This window comes from Dicentrarchus labrax, unplaced genomic scaffold (genome assembly GCF_905237075.1).
Source record: "Dicentrarchus labrax unplaced genomic scaffold, dlabrax2021, whole genome shotgun sequence".
NCBI classification, from domain to species: domain Eukaryota; kingdom Metazoa; phylum Chordata; class Actinopteri; family Moronidae; genus Dicentrarchus; species Dicentrarchus labrax.
In genome coordinates, this window is record NW_026136722.1 from 8,218,586 (window position 1) to 8,237,448 (window position 18,863).

At 38.8% G+C, this 18,863-nt stretch overlaps 3 protein-coding genes across 5 annotated transcripts; 1 reads left to right on the forward strand and 2 right to left on the reverse strand.

The window, feature by feature from the left end:
• Positions 1–2,858: 2,858 nt before the first annotated feature.
• On the reverse strand, positions 2,859–5,803 carry LOC127356845 (small integral membrane protein 10-like protein 2A). Of its 2 annotated transcripts, none has more exons than XM_051388871.1 (2): positions 5,397–5,803; positions 2,859–3,879 (listed from the first exon to the last, which is right to left on the reverse strand). In XM_051388871.1, exons 1-2 carry the CDS (start codon positions 5,574–5,576, stop codon positions 3,772–3,774), a joined length of 288 nt encoding a protein of 95 aa, XP_051244831.1. In that variant the 5' UTR covers positions 5,577–5,803; the 3' UTR covers positions 2,859–3,771. The 2 variants fall into 2 exon arrangements, with proteins under 2 accessions (XP_051244831.1, XP_051244832.1); XM_051388872.1 differs by having other exon boundaries at positions 2,859–3,860; positions 5,397–5,797.
• A 2,200-nt stretch (positions 5,804–8,003) lies between these two features.
• rac1b (Rac family small GTPase 1b) lies at positions 8,004–15,791 on the forward strand. The gene is made up of 6 exons (XM_051388870.1): positions 8,004–8,362; positions 10,133–10,204; positions 10,789–10,906; positions 11,143–11,205; positions 13,811–13,970; positions 14,058–15,791. The coding sequence occupies exons 1-6, from the start codon at positions 8,328–8,330 to the stop codon at positions 14,186–14,188; spliced, it is 579 nt and encodes a 192-aa protein (XP_051244830.1). The 5' UTR covers positions 8,004–8,327; the 3' UTR covers positions 14,189–15,791.
• Positions 15,792–16,242: 451 nt separating this feature from the next.
• On the reverse strand, positions 16,243–18,859 carry stk19 (serine/threonine kinase 19). Of its 2 annotated transcripts, none has more exons than XM_051388868.1 (7): positions 18,693–18,859; positions 18,176–18,286; positions 17,940–18,082; positions 17,616–17,851; positions 17,214–17,311; positions 16,953–17,100; positions 16,243–16,521 (listed from the first exon to the last, which is right to left on the reverse strand). In XM_051388868.1, exons 2-7 carry the CDS (start codon positions 18,267–18,269, stop codon positions 16,476–16,478), a joined length of 765 nt encoding a protein of 254 aa, XP_051244828.1. In that variant the 5' UTR covers positions 18,270–18,286; positions 18,693–18,859; the 3' UTR covers positions 16,243–16,475. The 2 variants fall into 2 exon arrangements, with proteins under 2 accessions (XP_051244828.1, XP_051244829.1); XM_051388869.1 differs by having other exon boundaries at positions 18,176–18,271; positions 18,693–18,858.
• Between the last annotated feature and the right edge of the window lie 4 nt (positions 18,860–18,863).

An 18,863-nucleotide genomic window follows, 5' to 3' on the forward strand; every position in this document is an offset into this window, starting at 1 on the left:
AGCGGCTACTGGCTCCAGGTATATTTGCCTTACAGACACAAGCATAGTATCAATCCTCTGCTCAAACTCTTGGCAAATAAGTAAAAACTATTGAGTCTCAGAGACAGACTTTTACTATTGAGATTAGGAGGTTTATAAAGTGTACACAGGCTCTGGAAAAGGGACTCAAAAGAGGCAACTTCTATAAGTTTACATGGAATATAAAATAAATCATCCGTAAACTGGTTTAATCAAACCTAGATAAATGTAAACACAACACCAGCATTTCCAAATGTATACACAAAACAAAATCCAAAGACACCAACTCTCCAGATCCCACAGAAATAAAAATAGTTTAAAGTTTATGAATAATGTGTAAGAAAGTGGGTTGTACATTAAATATACTGCATTGCAGCTTTAATTGAATCCCTGCCATTTCCATTCGCAGTATTATCACTCTTTCACACTCAGTCAAATAAAACACGTGAGCTGCTGCAAATGCCAAAGGCTAAAACTCTATAATCTTTATTCCACAACCCGCTTTTTTTTTCTGAGGGTACAAATGGTGGTTGGCAAAAACAGAGTAAAGATAACCCGACTTATCCTTCATCTATAGATCTCTCTCTCTCTCTCTCTCTCTCTCTCTCTCTCTCTCTCTCTCTCTCTCTTTGTCAGTGCTCTGTGATAACCCTATTAAAATATTTTCCTCTGGCAAATCCCTGAGAAATAAATCCTCTTTTTCCAGAAAAAAAGTGTGTGTGTGGGGGGGGAGGTTTGTCTGTCACATGGAGAATACAGTTGCCTTGGCAACCCCTGATGGTTTTACACTGCAGCCTGGCATCAGCGTGACTGGTTATGATAAGTTTGCTGGGGACATTTTGCGCTGAGCAAGGGTGTCAGCCGTTTGAAAATTTAAGTGCAAGGGGGATGCCAAATGGGTCTGCTGGCTATACATTTGTTCATTATAGGTGGTCACTCTCTCCTTAAATACATGGATCACAGAGGATTTTTAATTTATCTGTATCAGAGAGAGAAAAGAAGCAAATACACCTCATAGTGCAAGTTTACATTCCCTCTCCGGAAGCATACTTAGGAATGACACATTTGGTAAAAGTTTAAATCATTGTGTAAGAGTAAAACTGATATTATCATGAATATAATATCATGACAAATTAAAAAGCAGAATTAGCCGTACAGGAATAGAAATTCTTGTTTTCTTGCAGCTTCATTGTCCCTGTATCAGCCAGTATCGTCTTCAGAGAGGTTGACAGCTCAGGATGTCTGTCACCAACATATAAAGGAGGTGATTCTCTATTACTACTACTGATAGCCTGCTTCCCCCGTGTGGACAGCTCTGGTACTACAACACAATCATGTTTAACCAAGAAGTCGGTCTGAAATATCTCAACAGATACTGACTACTTTTTACTGTGATGTCGCAGTTGTAGAAATTACCAAAATAAAAGTTCAGTAGTTTGTCCCATGTAATCTGTATGTGTCAATATGGGAGGTGACTAAAATCCCCAAAAGGTGAAAGGGTTTTTTATGTGGAAGATTGAGGCAATTAAAGACACATTTTCTTATATCTGGTTGTACTTTAAACGGAGAGCCTTAAGTTGAAGCTTAGAAGTGGGATTTGTTGGAGGAAATTTCCAATGAAGAGGCAAAAAAATATAAATTATGGATGATTCAGAACTTAAGGATGACTTATGTAGGATATGTGTTTTAAATCAATGGAGTTTCAAGGAACTTTTAATCATTATTTTATTATTATAATTATTATTATATGTGGGGTATGGTGTTGTTTTTTTTACATTGTTTTACAAATTTTGGAAATGTGTTATTATTACGATCTTAATTCTTGCGTTTATGAATATTCGCTCAGAGCACAAAGTGTTTTTCTTTCAGCTTTAATTTATTGATATGTGGATATTACCAGCAAAGTAGTGATGGGAATTCTTCTTTTTAGTGAGCCAGATCATTTGGCTCAGTTCAGCAGTGAGAACCGTCTTTTTCTGCTCCCAAACAGCTTTGTTTATTTCAACTTCTTGCTTTTATAATCCAGACATATGATTGGCAGTGTCACACATATCACTTAAATTACCCAGTGTAACTATACTAAACCTTATAATTTCTAGAAGGCCACAATTTTACATTATACTTGGTATAGAAACCCTATTACATGTGTTTAATGTCTTATTTATATATATATATATGTCTGTGATCTGCGCAAGATACAAAAGTCTCACTATTCTTACCAAAGTGAAACATTTCTGTATTGTATTTAACAAATATGTTATAGGATCATTCGATTATTCTGTCTTGTTTTTATCTACACACGCCATGGGTCGCCTTCCATGGAGTCCGCCATGTTTCTACAGTAGCCCAGAGCGGACAAACCAAACACTGGCTCTTTCCCCAGTTGTCAAATACGTACAGATACAAGCAGTGTCAGTTACTTCACTTCACTGCTAGATGCCATTAAATCCTACACACTGGTCCTTTAACTTGGAAAAACTGGAAACTAGTCGATTCTTTAAGATATGATGATGTTGTGAATCCTGTCATACATATAGACCTATGTTTCTTTATTTTTGTATGTATGTTTCTCTAGGTGTCTAGTGTAAAGATTTATATTTTCTTCCACTTCTGCATAACAAGAGATAAAAGTTCAGGGGAAAATGAAAGAAGCTGAAGGGAGAATTGCCACATTTTGCTTTGTATATGTTCAAAGACATGGAGGGCCATATGTATAGATTAAAGAAACAAATAAAAATGTAATCTATTGCATCAGTGTTCGTCCAAAACTTCTTCAAAACACCCTTAAAAATGTGACAAAACATATGTAAAAAAAAATGAACGACAGAAAAGGCTCAGAATAGTGATTTCATTAATTTATTACTTCCCAAAGTCAATCATCCTTACTCTCAGTTCTGTGACTTCAAACCTCCTCACACACCTTTTCACAGAAATAAAAACTTGTGACAAATGCAGCTAAAAAAAAAAAAAATAAAAAAAAATTATTTTGCATGTAGCATTTTTCACCAATGACACCTTTCAGTGCCAATGATATGCAGAAACACAACAATGAGTGTGACGACGTGTGCGTACGAACACAATGAAGACATGCAATGATTCCCTTTGAGACTGTGCTCAACGACAGACTGTAAATTTCCAGTAAAACGGTCGTGGGTAGCTGTACCGTCAATCCGACAACAAAAACCTCTGCTGAAAGACCATGTAACCGCTTATACAGCTAACCCCAACCTTTAAGTAAAGTGTCCATGCCATATAGGACGAAAAAACATGCTTGTTTTGTGTCATGCGGTGTGTAGATATTTACTTGTTAAATTAAAGTGAGATGTTTACACTGAGCACCTACATGTTGGACAACAAAGAGTAGCTACAAAGTTCACAGTAACAATCATCTTCTCCCCCCCCATGTTGCAAAATCCACGTCAAAGTCCTCGATATCCAGAGGAGGAGGATCCATCCGACACAATCCTCACGGACACGACGAGCGGGTGCTGAATCTCAGGTGGCAAAGGTCAAATGTGAGGCGTTTCTTCCCCCCTTTCATCCTCATACAGGACCATTTTTTTTGCACAAAATCTCTGCCGTCCTTTCCCCCCCAACCCCCCTGCAAAGGCACTGGGCTCATGTGACGACGGCTGACCGCAACAACCAGCCACAGCGTCACTTTGTTGCATCGTCACACCAGCTTGCAGAATTACGTGTCCTCTTCCTCCCCATCTTCCTCCGTGTCGCTGCGCAGCGCCGGACAGTTTGTTTTTATGAGGGCTGAAACATGGCAGTGCTCACAAGTGATTGTTTGGAGTCCAAATGCAGGCATCGGAGGTTCAGTGGATTTCGATGTGGACCTGAGAACAGATGAGGAGGCTGTCAGGCAAAAATGAACGTTAACAAACTTTAAAGAAGCAGCACACACTCAGTTTTCTTAAGATAGTGAGTTCATTTTGGAGGCTGCAGTTTGTGATGCTGTTTAATTGTAAATGCATTTAGAGCTGAAACAATTAGTCAGTTACTCGGTTAGTTTATTTATTGGCTCAAAATTTGATATTCAATTATGATTGACTGGATGTAAACACAGGAAGTGGTTGAACTAACAATGTTAATAAATTAAAAGTACTGTGTATACATACATAAGTATTGGCAGCAAATAAAATGTCAGTTGCCATTTGAAGAGTAAAGTGGATGTGTAGAGGTTGACAGTAGTTTGAAACTGTCATTTAATTGTCAATTTAATAGTTTAAATGTCATTTAGTCATAAAAATCCATTCAAGTGTCAGCTGATTGGCTGATAATCAATCAATCAAGTTATCTGTTAAACAAAAATGCCAAATAAATAAACAAAGAATTGCCGGTTCCAGGACCTCAAATGAAGACTTTCTACTTTAGTTTGTTATATATCTATAGATATATATATCTATATATATATCTATATATATAGATATATATATATAAATTGTGTCTTGTGATGGAAATTAGAGCCAGAACAAAGACTCAGTCAGGCTGCTGTATCGGCCTAATTGCAGATATTTACTTGCTGCAGATATATCAATATCAGTGAATATGTCAGCAGATAAGTAACAAGAAACTGCAGTAAGGTGACTATTATACTGATTTTCCAACTGTAAAATATCCTGATCAATATGTATCTCGGCCACACTTTAAAGAAAAAACACAAATAACATAAAAAATCTACAGGATGCAGAAGTTTAAACAAATTACTCTCGGCAGATATATCATTATAGGATTGTTAAACTCCCAGATATCAATATCAGTACAATGGAAATGTTTTACCATTTTACAACATTTCATAGATCACTAATCAACAAAGTATTCAGCAAATGAATCCATAATAACAGATAGTTAGCTGCAGCCCTGACTGCGTTATATAGACAACTGAGCCCAGTATTTAGTCTACTCTCATTGATATCTCTCACCCCAACTGGTCGAGACAAACACCACCCACCAAGAGCCGGAGGTTTCCATTTCCCTTTTAAAATTTTTCCCTTCCTCTTCTCCTTTGTGGTGGTAAAAATAAAAAAAAAAAAAAAAAAAAAAAAAAAAAAAAAAAAAAAAAAAATTGATATGGACAACATGTCTGGTTTAACGTATTAACTGCATTTGTAATTGATCACATAGGATTCATTGCAGGCATTAAACTTTATATGTTATAAATAAACTGCTTTAAAATGGAGTAAAAACCATTAACAGTGTCGTTCATTCAACCATTGAACCGCAAATATTCTCAGTGCCATAACTTCAAACAGCACCATGTTCACAACTCACTCAACATAAAGGGCCTGTCCCATCAGCTGCTGGCTTTATTTACATCAGCAAGCTGGTGAACTCACGTTGTTTTCACTTTAATCATTAACGACCCGTGTTACCTGCAATCTGACGTTAAACATCATCGAAGCGACGAGGTAGATATAGGGGAATCTGATTCGTAGTCGCCATGCGAGATCAAAAAATATCAATAAAGTCCTCGTCAAGCCTTTGGAAAACACTCCGTACGTCCGACCAGCGGAGCCCGAAAACCGGAGCACTAAATATGTCAGACCCGCCATACGGGCGAGCAGCCTGGCCCCGCGGTTGCTAGGGTTACTGTGTCAGTTAGAGAGAGGCGAGCAAGCGCGAAGTGACGGTTGACGGTTGGCTGTTCATGCTCCTATCGCTGACTGACACCGAGCTCCATTTTTCTTTTCTCTCCTCTGTTTTTGTTCATCGGCTGGTTGTGTTGGCGGAGCTGCTCCACCCCGACAGCTTCCCCGACGGTTCCGGTTCCTGGTCAATAAGAGGACTCATAACGGTGTGACACACACACGGAAGGGTTTGCCCTGACTTTAGACTGTCAGGCGGATGGTTTTGTTTTTATATAAATGATCAAAACAGGGTTACTTTACTCATTTAATCTGATACAATTACTAATTACCTGTTTAAAATTAAGTTATTAACCGAGTATCACAATATTAAAGTGGATCTGGATTACCTCAACACCAAATATGTAAATAAAAACAGGAGAAAGGAAGTATTGATGCAAGTGTATTCAATAAAACAACAGAGCAATGTAACCTTTAAAAACATGATACAAACAGAAACTTTTTAAAGTTTTTTAGCATCAAAAATGTGAAAAAAACTGATGTATTTTAAAATTGTAATCCTGCTAAATAGCCCCCCCATTTTTATTAAATGTAACTGTAATCTGATTACGTCTGTTTATTTTCTGTTACTGTTAATGGATTACAGTTTTTTGTATCCTGATAACATAACTCAATAACATGTAATCTGTAACTGCCCAAGGCCTGCCTACATACAATATACAAACTAACAAAACTCCTCATACGACCATAAAGTATTGGAAAAAACAATAAATATTAAAATAACCACATAAAATAACTTTAAAAAAAAAAAAAAAAAAACTAAAATAATCTATTGTGAGATGTAACAGCCTACTTTTTAACAAATTAAATTATGGTGCCATATTCAATTAGTTAATAATAATAGGCACATTCTTCTATTTAATCTATTTATTTTTTATGTATGTGGAACAGCATTTTTTATTTTTAGACAGCCCATGTTCTAAAAAGCACTGCAAAACTGCCCTCTTGGATGCCCGTAGATAAAATATGATAAAATGCCCTCTAGGGTGCTAATCCTTCATCCCAAACCATAAATGCATCACAACTTTGTGCGAGCTGGTGCCCTTTTTTATTTTTCTGCCCCTGTCCCTCAAACAGCCTCAGTCGACTCCTGAATGATGATCCTTATTATCAATTAAGATGATTTTTTGTCTTAATAAACTAACCATTTACAGTCTATAAAATTACATAATTGTCAAATTTCAACGTCAAAAAGCAGCAAATCTTAACATCTGAGAACCAGTGAATGCTTAGCTACATATTCGGTGATTAACTTTTGATTTTTCGACTAATTCATTCATTATTTCCAATCAAACCTATGCTTTTTTTTAACGTTTTTGAAATGTCTTTGAAAAATGAAATAAAATTAATTATTATTATTATTATTATTAATCAGCTAGTCATATATATGTATGTATATGTATGTATATATATTACAGCACTTCATTCTGTAGTCTGTTTATCTGCTCACTTTCTCCTTATAAAATACACATCCATCTAAATAAATTTCATGTAGCCTATATATCATATAATAAAAGATCCATAGAGTATTACATATCCAGTCTTTACCTCTCCAACATAGGTTGGACTGGATATAAAATAAGATTGAAATTCTAATAGAAACCTAATGTATAATTAACACAAGACCTGTTATCACCAACTAGCAATATCTTATGTCGATTTAAATTCCCCAAAACATCTCCCTGAGGTAAAGGGTTACATCTTGTTTGAGATTTTAATGTACTTATTGAAGCATTTTTAAAACTTATAAAATTAATTTCTCTTACAAATCTATTATCTATTACAAATACAGACCCAACAAACTGTTTTTGCATACATTTTCTCAGTTCCACTTGGTTGTTGACAACTTTTATCCAGCACATATGTTCTTTTTGCTTACAGCCAGGTGGGTGGGGCCCTTCAGTGCACTAGGAAGAGGTTTCTCTACTACACACACATTAGTGAGGCCTGGTTGGCTGTATGTGTGGCACTGAAATGTATCTGTATCTGTTTTACCTTGAGGTATTTGTACTGCTGGATGTGACAGTGCCATTTACAATGTGTTTATTGTTAGTACAGGTAGGGCGCAACCTGAAAGACCGACTCCAGGGAATACAGGAGAGCGTGTTCAGCGACGTCATTTCCTCAATCCGTGTCACACTCTTAATTGTCCGTCTTACTCGTTATTTACTATAATCTCCTTAAAGAGGCCAAGTTAAAAATTTATTTCCAAAAAAACACGACACGTTTTGTGCTCATTTATCTCTGAATGTAAAGAAACCGGCGGATTCCCAGCTGTCTTGTTAAAGTTTGAGTGGGCGTGTATCGGGACGAGTACACCGGATGCACCATCTGGTGGTGGCTGGATGTTTTTTTTCCTTCCTCAGGGGTGGTGGCCGCTGTTTGGCTTCAGAGCTTCCCGATCAGCACACGAAAGCATGGGAATGTTGCGAGGGAATTTCTGAGTAAACTTGTGTTAAAGTGCGAGATAAGTTACTGTAAGTTCCCCCACACGCTGTTCCACAACCCAGGAGCTCCGCCGTACCACCGAAAAGGCCGTTAGCGGACCGCGGTTGTGACATTTTCACCGGCGATCGATCCCGGACAAAGGAAAAGAGACTTGTGAGCTAACGTTAGCTGGCTCCCGGGCTAACTTAGCATTCCTCTAGCTGCGGCGCAATGCAGGCCATAAAGTGTGTCGTTGTCGGAGACGGGTGAGTTAAAACCAACATCGAGCTGATTCAATGTGAAGTCCGTCGCCTCTCGTCCAGTTCTTTAACTTTAAAGGACGATGTGTAACGTTAGCTCACAAACTCAGCTGTCACCGGACGAGCTGGCTTTAAAAGCGTTTCGCTCCACATATTTCTGAACGGGGTGAAGTTAGCTAGGCAAGGTTTAACTTTAACTAACTTTATACCTGTTTATGTTACATGGGTTGTATGTTACCACATTGGTTTAATGGTTAACTTATGTGCTTTACTGAGTCGAGTTATTCGCTTTTAATAATGTGTAATATTATTGATAATGGAAAACATTACAAAATAGCTAGTATGCGAGTGTGTGGGCTAATCTTTGACTTAACGCTAAATGAATTGTTGTCCTCACCCTTGAGGTGAGTCAGACACCACTGGGCAGTTCATATATCCCTCCTTACCACAGATTAAGTTTCAGTTTGGCAACAATGGAGAAATATAGAGAGTTAAGCGCTTTGTTTATATCCGACATTTGACTGGTGATAGTTGCTGTGTACTGTTAATGTTGTGATACACAGGCGATGTGTTTTCAGCTCCTTTTTTAAAAGTTAAAACCCTTTTTGGGTCTTGCAACAGCTAAATGATTGGTCAGCTAAAACAGTCTTTCAGATGTGTAACAATATGTGGGAGGAAAATACATTCATAACCTCTTGTCGAGGGTGTGGTGGATACCACAGCAGCAGAGTCATTCAAAGGCCTATGACTGTGTTTAATGGATTATTTTAAAGGGGGGGACCTTGTTTTTTTTATAATAATGCACACAACACTTCGGTTTCATATTTGAGAAATAGAAACTCCTCTAGTGGTCTTTTATGCATATCTTGCAAAAACAAAATCCATGCAAGTCTGTTCTCTTAAAGAAAAGGGAAGACCAGGGTGCATTTAACATTTATTTGTTTTTTAATTGGAGACTTGAGTAAAGCTGAAACGATCGGTTGATTAATTAATGATCAGACTGGCTGAGATTCCAAAAAAATCTGAGATTTGATTAATAGTAAAAGTCTTAAAGTCTAAGTATAAATGGCAAAGAAAAAATCGCTGGTTATGGCTTCTACTATTGGGTTCATAGTGTTTTTCTATGATAGTATACGGAATATATTTTGGTTTTCATAGGTTGGACTGTAAGAAGAATCTGAATATTTCAGTTTGGGGAAATATGATGGGCATTATTCACTTTTTTCTGACATTTTGTTGCCCCAATACATAATCGAGAAAACGATGGACAGATTGAAAATGACTAATTGTTAATTGTATCTAAGGCCGCACAATTAAAAGAAATATTATCAAAATTGCAATATGGCCAATGTAAATCGCAGAAGCTGCAATTTTTTAAAGAAGAGAAAATGTGTGACGAAAGCGCACATATTGGAAAACATGTTTGTTTGGTACAGACCCTCTAAAAGTTCATATCATTATGATTTTAATTGGGGTTTTTTTTTCAGTGAAATTTTAAATTTGTGATGCAAAAAAATTTAATTCACACTAGTCGTGAATCATGTTGCAATATCTGTCAAAATAATCTCAAAATATAATGTTTTTACCATATCGTGTAGTCCTAGTCGCGACCTTACTGTTAACCTGCTGATGAGGAGCTACAAGAACAAAAGGCAGTTGTACGAAAGAGTGATCCATATCAACTCGTACCCAGAATGGCTGTTTGCATGCCCGTTTTTTGGCAGACGGAAATCATAAACAATAACAACTCATTTTCCCTTTCCTTCACCCTGCCAGAGCTGTGGGTAAGACCTGCCTGCTCATCAGCTACACCACCAATGCCTTTCCTGGAGAGTACATCCCCACAGTGTGAGTATCTATCTGGGACTGCAGCCCAGTGTGACTTATTTATTTATTTATGTAAGACTAGAAGCTGACAATAGCAGCCCATCATTTGTCTCCACCCTTGTGTCCTATACAGCCGCTACATAATTAAGGTGGCGTCTTGCTCTTCAGTTACTCTTTTTAGATGACAGTTTGATTTTCTTGCAGAACAGGTTACAATCACTGCTGTGGACTGCAACACAGCATTAAAAAAAGGTTTAGGGAATATGATATTGCGGGAATTTAAGAGGAAAACCTGCTCCCTAACTGCATCTGTGCGAGCTATGTAAACTATTTTGATCTGTATCGCTGTCAGTGTGGCATGGGCTGGCTCAGCAGCCTGCAAACAAGACTTTGGTTCGTAAAGAGTTAGATTCAATAAGTGATGAGTCATTTACCAGAGAGGGCTGAATAGGTAAAAGGGCACAGGTCAATTAAGATGTTGTTTTCCATCTTAAGACTTAAGTTTTGTGTTTAGTTCCTGTCACATTTTATGTACGTGTTCATATTTTATTAGTAAATATTAACCCTGATGATTTTATCTCATTTCACATCATCACCTCTGTCAGGTTCGACAACTACTCCGCCAATGTTATGGTGGATGGGAAGCCGGTGAACCTGGGCCTTTGGGATACAGCAGGACAAGAAGACTACGACAGACTCCGCCCACTTTCATACCCACAGACGGTACATTAAAAAAAACAAATCAGACAATGCTGTGTTATATTTGAACTATTATCATTCTTTTGATGTCTATTGCGTAATACATTTGGAAGGTGTGGGACCCTAGAGTGAATAAGGAAGTTGGAGGGAAAGAAAAACACCCCACCTTTTCGTACGACATGAACACAAGAGTGTGTACTGTTCTCAGCAGGAAGGAATAGTTATGGGCTCTGATTGTATTGTTTTCTTTCTCTTATCAGGATGTGTTTCTCATCTGCTTTTCGCTTGTAAGTCCGGCCTCATTTGAAAACGTCCGTGCCAAGGTGAGTCGATGCCGTGCCTGTGTGTTGAAATGGGTGGAGGCTGTAAAGGTGTCTGCATGGAACAGTTTTATGACATGGCATGAGGATTTTTATTTAATTACTGGTTTCTTCAGAAAATCCAAATGCAAGTAATCCTTCTCTTTTTCATTACGGGCATTACGGATTATTAAAATCTGAGAGGTTTTGTCTATGTTAAAGCAGAAGTCTGGTTTTGTTCATTAGCATATATCTTTTATTGCCTGTATCTATCTGGTGGAGTGTGATAAAACAACAATAATTGCAAATTTACTGTGGCTAAAGACTCTGCGGTTGAGACATATTGATCAGATTTTGTGGGTTACACTCATTTGGTTGATGATGCCATCTAATAAAACAACGAGTTAAAAACACTTCTTTCCCGTGACTATACCTCGAGATTGTATCATAAAGTCAGTATAGTGTGTTGGGCAGTCACCTTTGACCATAGCTGGGGGTATTTAGTACCACAGAGACATCTCTTTTATAACTTGAAGTGACACATAAAAAGCACACACTGATGCGTTCAGTAAATAGTTTAATCACTATTACACAATTTGTCCACACCATGAAGTTTTTAAACTTCAGGAGGAAGTTTGAACACACTTGGATAATATTCCCAGCTGCACATTACCTGCACTGAACAATTGTCCTTCCTGACACAGACCGGTTTAGTATAGCCAACCTTCATCCTGTTAAGACATGTTGAGACTGATAGTGGGCTTACGATAAACAACGCAGCCCCCTTGTTCATTCCAATGGAGCCAGTCTGTCCTCGCAGCCGGGCGGGGGGCTCTGGCAAAACAACGCAGCTCGCAGCTTGAACCAAGCTCACCTTTTGCTGTAGTGCGACACCATCTGACAGGGTGCTGCAGTGACCAGTCAGTACATGCAGGTGTACACCCCCAGTTGATTACTCGTGTTGTGAACTCTGTATTTGTAATATTTATCTTGTGAAGGATTATCACTCACTGCAGCTCAGGGCAACCCGAGACGACTTTGTGAATATGAAATGTTTATAGACTAAATAAGATGATGACTGCAGATAAAGAATATGCCAGCTGAGCAGTATTTGCAGGCTGTCCATTAGCCCAAATAAATTATAAATGCCACATTTCGGTCAGATTGAGCTGATCGAAAGGCCTTATTTATGCACTGAGATTATCTGTGTTTTGTATCTAGCTAAGGCCGTGGAAAGAGCCGCAATCAATTTATTTCCCATACTCCCTCTAGACTGCTGACCATATACAACAAGGCATATATAATCATCTCCACACTTATTTTCAACCCTTCTGTCTGCATTAGAATCACCAGTAACTCGTGTTCATAGATGGGATTAAAAAGGTACACAGAGCCTTTTCGTAACTGGATTTTTTGACTCCTGTTTTCCTGCTGCACCAATGCTAAGCCACGTAACTCGAATAGAGCCCAAATAAAGCCAAAGTTGCCACTTGAAGGCCTTTTTTACGTTAACAAGCTGGACCTATTTCACAAACCATGCTGTAGTTTGAATGTGCAGAAAGCTTTTGTTTGCAGCTGTAAAGCAGCTAAAATCCATGATTTACAATGGGATCACATGACTACTTGTATGGGAAGGGAGTCACTTATGTTGCGCTTCAGTCGTCGTTTAACATGTCCTAGTTGACTTCCTCTCAATACTTCCCCTCGGGGGAATTCCAGCCACCATCGTAAGTGTCTGGAAATCCAAGTGAGCGTGGTGACATCGGCCCTTGGAGGGCTGAGGGAGCGAGTCAACAACGATGGTCGCTCCAGACGTGTAAATCGTCCGTAATGTACTTCGTAAATGTAGCAAAGTTAAAGAGCTAATTTTCATCCATATGAAAATCACAACTCAAATTGTTTTCCAGTTTTCATTGAAATTCGTATAAGGTATTTCTGATGATTTGTAAAAATCCATATAGCGCTTTTGGCCTTCAACTGGTGATCGATCCACAATAGTTTGGGCTGAATAGTGCATTGTAGTCCGCCACAGCTCTCCGGCCCACTTTCCCTCTGCTCTCCAAGTGGCAGACATACGTTACGTAATACCAGGGGCTGAGGATAAGTGAACGAGGGGAAGTGGAACTACTAATAAAACTCAATCATCACCTCTACAGTTCCCCTCTGCTCTACGGAGAATACGTCTTTCAGCTCATTGTTTTGGTTCACCCTCATAGCAAGCTCTGATAAAGCCACTGTAAGCTACCTGCTCAGCACTAAACAACAGACAGACACAGTTAGCTGCTATCTGGTGAACCTAATGGAGCATTTAGCAGCTAACAAGCCAGATATTTCCCCCAGGATATGATAGAGCCCAAAAATGAGTGAATATTGGTCAGAAACACAACTCCAAATGAAAGCTAATGTTCCTCTGTGTCTGCAGGATGTGTAAATAGGTAACTGGTTGGTAACAGATTCACCATTTACCATAATAGGTTACAATTCAGTATGTCAGTGTTTTGTTTACAGCTTTGGCTGAAGTAAGACTGCAGTTCAATTGTACATGGTCATTCTCGAAAATTGCATGTTCAAGATAACCTAGACAGGCGTGGAAAGTTATACCCCTAACCTCTTTGTGGTCTCTGTGCAGTGGTACCCTGAGGTGAGACACCATTGTCCCAACACTCCCATTATCCTGGTGGGTACCAAGCTGGATCTGAGAGATGACAAGGACACTATGGAGAAGCTGAAGGAGAAGAAACTCTCCCCAATTACATATCCTCAAGGACTGGCGATGGCCAAAGAGATTGGTAACAACACTTATTAACTTCACTGAGTTTTCTGTGACCTTGTTTTCCCCTGCTGAAATATTTAAAGAAATATATCGGTTTCCTCAGGTTCCGTCAAGTACCTGGAGTGCTCAGCCCTGACTCAGCGTGGCCTTAAAACTGTGTTCGACGAGGCCATCCGGGCCGTCCTCTGCCCTCCACCCGTCAAGAAGAAGGGGAAGAAGTGCTCTCTCCTCTAAGACTTCCTCCACTGGAACGGTTACAGGGGAACATGACCGCTAGTGGTGAGGGTGGCTAAAGACACAGGAGAAACACACCAGTATACATACATATATATATACACACACACACACACACACACACACACACACACAAAAACAATGTACTTCAGATTCTTTCCTTCCATAAGTGTAGCTACAGCAGTTATACCAACCGTTTCCATGAAAACAATTTGACATAGGGTCAGATTTAGGAGGTTGGAAGATCATAGACCCTAGTTCTTTCCCATCATCATATACTGTATAGACAAGTGAAATGAAATTCTTGAGGCCTTCTAAAATGGATTGGATGTTTTGTAAAAAAAAAATGGACCGTGGAATGTTTTCAATTTGTTTTTCCACTGGTTGTCAACCTTTTATTTTATTTTTTTGTTTACAGTCTTTATTGTTTTGAGTGGAAGAAACATTGCCAAATGCATTCTGCCGACGTGCTGTATTTTAGCAGAAGAAAAAAAAACCTTTTTGTTCTTTTGTCTCAGACCTTTAAACCTTCAAAATCCAGCTGACGATTCGCTGTCGTGTGCCGCTGTTTGTTCAGCTCCATGATCAATGGCATTATAGCAGTTTTTCAGTTTCACTTTGTGAGGGCAGTCATGTGTCACCGCACTGTCAACCAGGAACTTGAAGTAACCATCTGTGAAGTTCTTTTTTTTTTGCCTCAAATTAGTTAGCTGTTTTCAGTCCGAGCACACGATTCATGTTAATTCATTTCTAATGAATTGACTGATGCCTGAAACATACTGAAATCTCAGACTGGGAACAGATCTTCCGACACCAACAGTGCTATTACAACCTTTAAAAAAAATCAAGAAATGATCCAGTATTTTGTGTTTGGCTCCAGTCAAGTCTAATGGTATTTTCTTTCCTCTTTTGCAATGTTTCCCCTAGAAGTGTTTCAACTGTGTAGCTGCCCAGGAGTGCAAAGCTGAAAACTTTATTAGATATCGGATTAGAACTGTTTAGGTGTTTTGGTGGCGGGGAACAAGAGCACCTTTAATGCTCTGTGGGCATTTATCAGAAACCTTTTTGTGCAGCACATTATGATTTTTAATAGCATCACTACTGGCTAAGCAATGTCACTAAGAAGAGCATCAATGCCTGCTAATAACAGTAACAAAGCTACTGTCGGTTATGGTGTAGTATACAGTGTACTCATCTTTTTGTTATAATCATGTGATTTGACTTTTTTGTATCTTTCTCCACAGAAGTTACACTTCACTCACTGTATTGTTAAACTAACACTATGAATATCCTTTGTTTATTACCTCTACAGTTAACGCTACCTTAATCTCCCTACAAGCCTAGCTTTTTGTAATTAATGCTGATAGCATGTATGTGCAACATATACTGAAAACTAAGATTAGAATTGCTACAGTTATATTTTTTGCCTATTTACAAAATGTATTTGAACTACTAGATCAGGGGTTAAGTACATGTTGCTCATCTGTATTGTATTCAGACATCAAGCTGTGCTTTAATTCAAGCCAATGTTGTGACTCTTTAGTTTTATGGATAAAAGCTATTGTCACTTTTTGAAAAAGCCAATAAATTCAAGTAAAACCGATTCTATTCTTCTTCTATTCTGCCTCTTTGTTGGACAATGCAACCTCGGTTTTCCCTTGATGAAACAGAAAAATGTGAGATTTAAAAAAAAGAAACTGTTCGTAAGTACTTTGACGTTATTGTAAACATGGATTTGAGTTTATTATCCTAATACGGTGTGCGTCTGATCTTGTTTTAGGACTTGTATTTGTCCACAGAACATGGATAATACACAGTAATAAATATAGTTGAATCAACAATCTAAGAATTGGTGGCAGATGTATAGATGTACTTTAAAGTGGCAGTGAGATTTGTGTATATTTCTTGGTTTGACATAACACCCCAGCTGTCATCTAGAATGTGGCTATTGTTTTATGACACCTGGGCAGGTTTGAGGCTCTGATAGGGCAACATCACACAGAGGGGACAGCTGAATCAGTGCTTTGATTGTATGCACATAATAACTTATGAGGGAAAGTAAATCAGTTTTTATTACAAACCAAACCTGACACGTGTCATGTCAACATAATTGACGATTCATAAACCCACAAGGTTTTATAATACATTTTGGCACAGAATCTAAATCTGAAATCTTACATTACTATCTCCGTCTTCATACAAACACTTTGTACATCTTAAGCATTTCTCATCTTCAGTCTCTTCCTGGCTGCGACGAGCACCGATCAGTCTGTCTTGTTGCTGTGGTTCAGGAATCTACAAATCGCAACAATGTCCCTGAAGTTGTAGGTATGCTGGAAATAAAACAAAAGGGCATTATTCAGTAAATTAAGATGAAACAAACTGCAGGATTCACCAGTGGCCCAAGATTAGTAACACATCTGTGAGTCATTGTTGGATAGAAGTTAAAAATGGCTCATTGAAACAATAGTTTGTTATTTTCAAATCATATCTGTGTTTAACTTTAATGGGATCAGGCTGGCTGGTTTTAGACAATAACCAAAAGCACTTTTTTTAAACACCTGAGAGCCGGCCTCTAGCCTGTGGGTAACAAAACCCCTCAATTACTGCGCTGAGAGGATCATAAATGAGGGAGCAGCTGCTTGAGGTACCTGTCCTTTTAATTTGACAGATGGGTAAACTCTGACCTACTGCAAACCCCTAAATTAACAAGAAACACTTCCCAGAATCAAAAGCAGGCGACCTGTAAACAACCAAATGTTACCTCTCCACCAGCTCTGCACCAACAATGTCATGGATGTGGTATTTCATATGGAATTTCACATGAGAGGTTGTTCGTCGCTCTTCTAGCTCTGCCTTTAAGACTTCGCTATATTTGGACTTCTTCACCATGCCGAGCACCGCTTTGCGACCTAACAGGAAAAGTGAGAAACAAACGGTCCATCCAATGAGCAAGACGCTATCAAATCATCAAGACTTTCATGCTACATTGTTAATGCAAAGTATTGTTTGTCTTAACACTCACCTTGTATAAAGTACTTGGTGAATTTGCCAGAGTTGGGAATTGAAAGCCACCAGCTGCCTGCATCCCTCACAGTCAGGACCCCCGACTTAACCAGCTGCCTGCATGGTGAGAAATGAAAGAATGTGCTGACTTTTCACAAATACAAGTCAGATGTGTATTTACAAACACTGTAAGGAGGTAAAAAAGTTCAAATCAGTTTGTTTTTCTGCTTTTTATAGCCAGTCTGTGAAACTAAATAATTCTGGTTTAAACAAAAACACTGGTTTACGTGGCTGCACTATTACTAAAAACAGTACAGTGTCAGTACAGCTTTTTAGTTTTGAAGCCAAGTGTGGCGTTTTTCCAATTATACACGAAACTCCCAATTTTTGCTACAGTATTTCGCTTCATATAGATTCATACGTTATCTCGGAGTCTGTGAATAAGAACTCCCTCAGCATCTTGTCTTTGCTGAAGCTCAGATCTGTGCAAGACGACAGCACTTTCTCCAAGAACTTCTTCACGGTGGCTTGTGTCTCTCTGCCTTCCTCTCCTGCCAGCACTTTGGCCTTATAGTCGGAAGCAAAAATCAGCCCGAAAGCTTCCGCATCAAATCCAAGCTGGAACATCAGCAGTTCTCCTCGCTCACACAGTTTATTCTGAGGACCAAAAGGAGGGCAGTGGGTTGTATTTTCACATGTAGTTTATAAAACACATGACCTCTCTGACACTAAAGAGCCATCTTACCAGCTCCTTGTCCACCAAAGTCTTGTCACTGTGTATGCTGTAGAGTTGGTGCTTAAAAACAATCTGAGGCAAGGTGTCATTGAAGAGCTTCCTGGGGAACAGTGTCATGAGGTACTCGACGGTGGATTTGACGTCAGTCAGTCCTTTTAGGATACAAATAGATGGAAAGTGATTTTTAACATCCTTTAATGAGATTTCAACTCATTTGCAGTTATATTTTCAGCAGTCAGACCTACCATCTCCATTACTGACAGCTCCAAACTTCTCTGTGCCATTTCTTGTTTTCTTCACCTTGAAAGTGTCTGAAATCAGAGCCCGTTTCCTGTTCATACCTGGAGGAGAAACAACTGTACACACATAATGACCTGTTCACTCAGGCAGCTGCTTTTTCCTCCACGCACAGCTTTTTATGTGAATGAAAAACCTGTTACACAATAGATCACAACCCATCCCCTGTCAACATTTACACGTCACGTTGCTTACAGATAACAGATACAGGAGAAAAACAAGCCTCATCTGTGTGATATCCCTGGCAGGAATTTAGCCTCCCTTGCTGAAGATGCCCTGCTACCAGCTAGGTTAGGTAGTTAACTTAAAATTATAGCCCTGAGAGAAAAAGGAGAACAGAGAAAAACACACGACCTCTCCCACATACAAACAAACAAACGCCAAGCTAAACGCAGCTAGCGAGCTAACGCCGCTTATCATACAAATAACAAACATTTGACCAGTCAAACCAGTCGAAACTCTTACCTGATAGCTATTAATAACAATAATACTGTTTTTTTCACATTGCCTTGGTCCCATTCACAGTTCACAGTTTCAACAAACAACTTAAAAACACTTCTTCAACAGGACACCTCGGCTAACGGATCGGTTCATCTACTGACTCGCTGGACGTGCCTACCCAGAACGCCTTGCGGG

What these genes read in the sequence shown, in the direction of transcription:
- LOC127356845 (XM_051388871.1), bottom strand. Translation starts at nt 5,576, where the DNA reads ATGGCGGGTCTGACATATTTAGTGCTCCGGTTTTCGGGCTCCGCTGGT. An exon ending in TGTTTAACGTCAGATTGCAG is followed by an intron (nt 3,880 to 5,396) that starts GTAACACGGGTC and finishes TTTGCCTGACAG; the next exon opens with CCTCCTCATCTGTTCTCAGG.
- rac1b (XM_051388870.1), top strand. Translation starts at nt 8,328, where the DNA reads ATGCAGGCCATAAAGTGTGTCGTTGTCGGAGACGG. An exon ending in TGTGTCGTTGTCGGAGACGG is followed by an intron (nt 8,363 to 10,132) that starts GTGAGTTAAAAC and finishes TCACCCTGCCAG; the next exon opens with AGCTGTGGGTAAGACCTGCC. An exon ending in CACTTTCATACCCACAGACG is followed by an intron (nt 10,907 to 11,142) that starts GTACATTAAAAA and finishes TTCTCTTATCAG; the next exon opens with GATGTGTTTCTCATCTGCTT.
- stk19 (XM_051388868.1), bottom strand. Translation starts at nt 18,269, where the DNA reads ATGAACAGGAAACGGGCTCTGATTTCAGACACTTTCAAGGTGAAGAAA. An exon ending in TTCACAGACTCCGAGATAAC is followed by an intron (nt 17,312 to 17,615) that starts GTATGAATCTAT and finishes CTCACCATGCAG; the next exon opens with GCAGCTGGTTAAGTCGGGGG. An exon ending in GGTGCAGAGCTGGTGGAGAG is followed by an intron (nt 16,522 to 16,952) that starts GTAACATTTGGT and finishes TTTTATTTCCAG; the next exon opens with CATACCTACAACTTCAGGGA.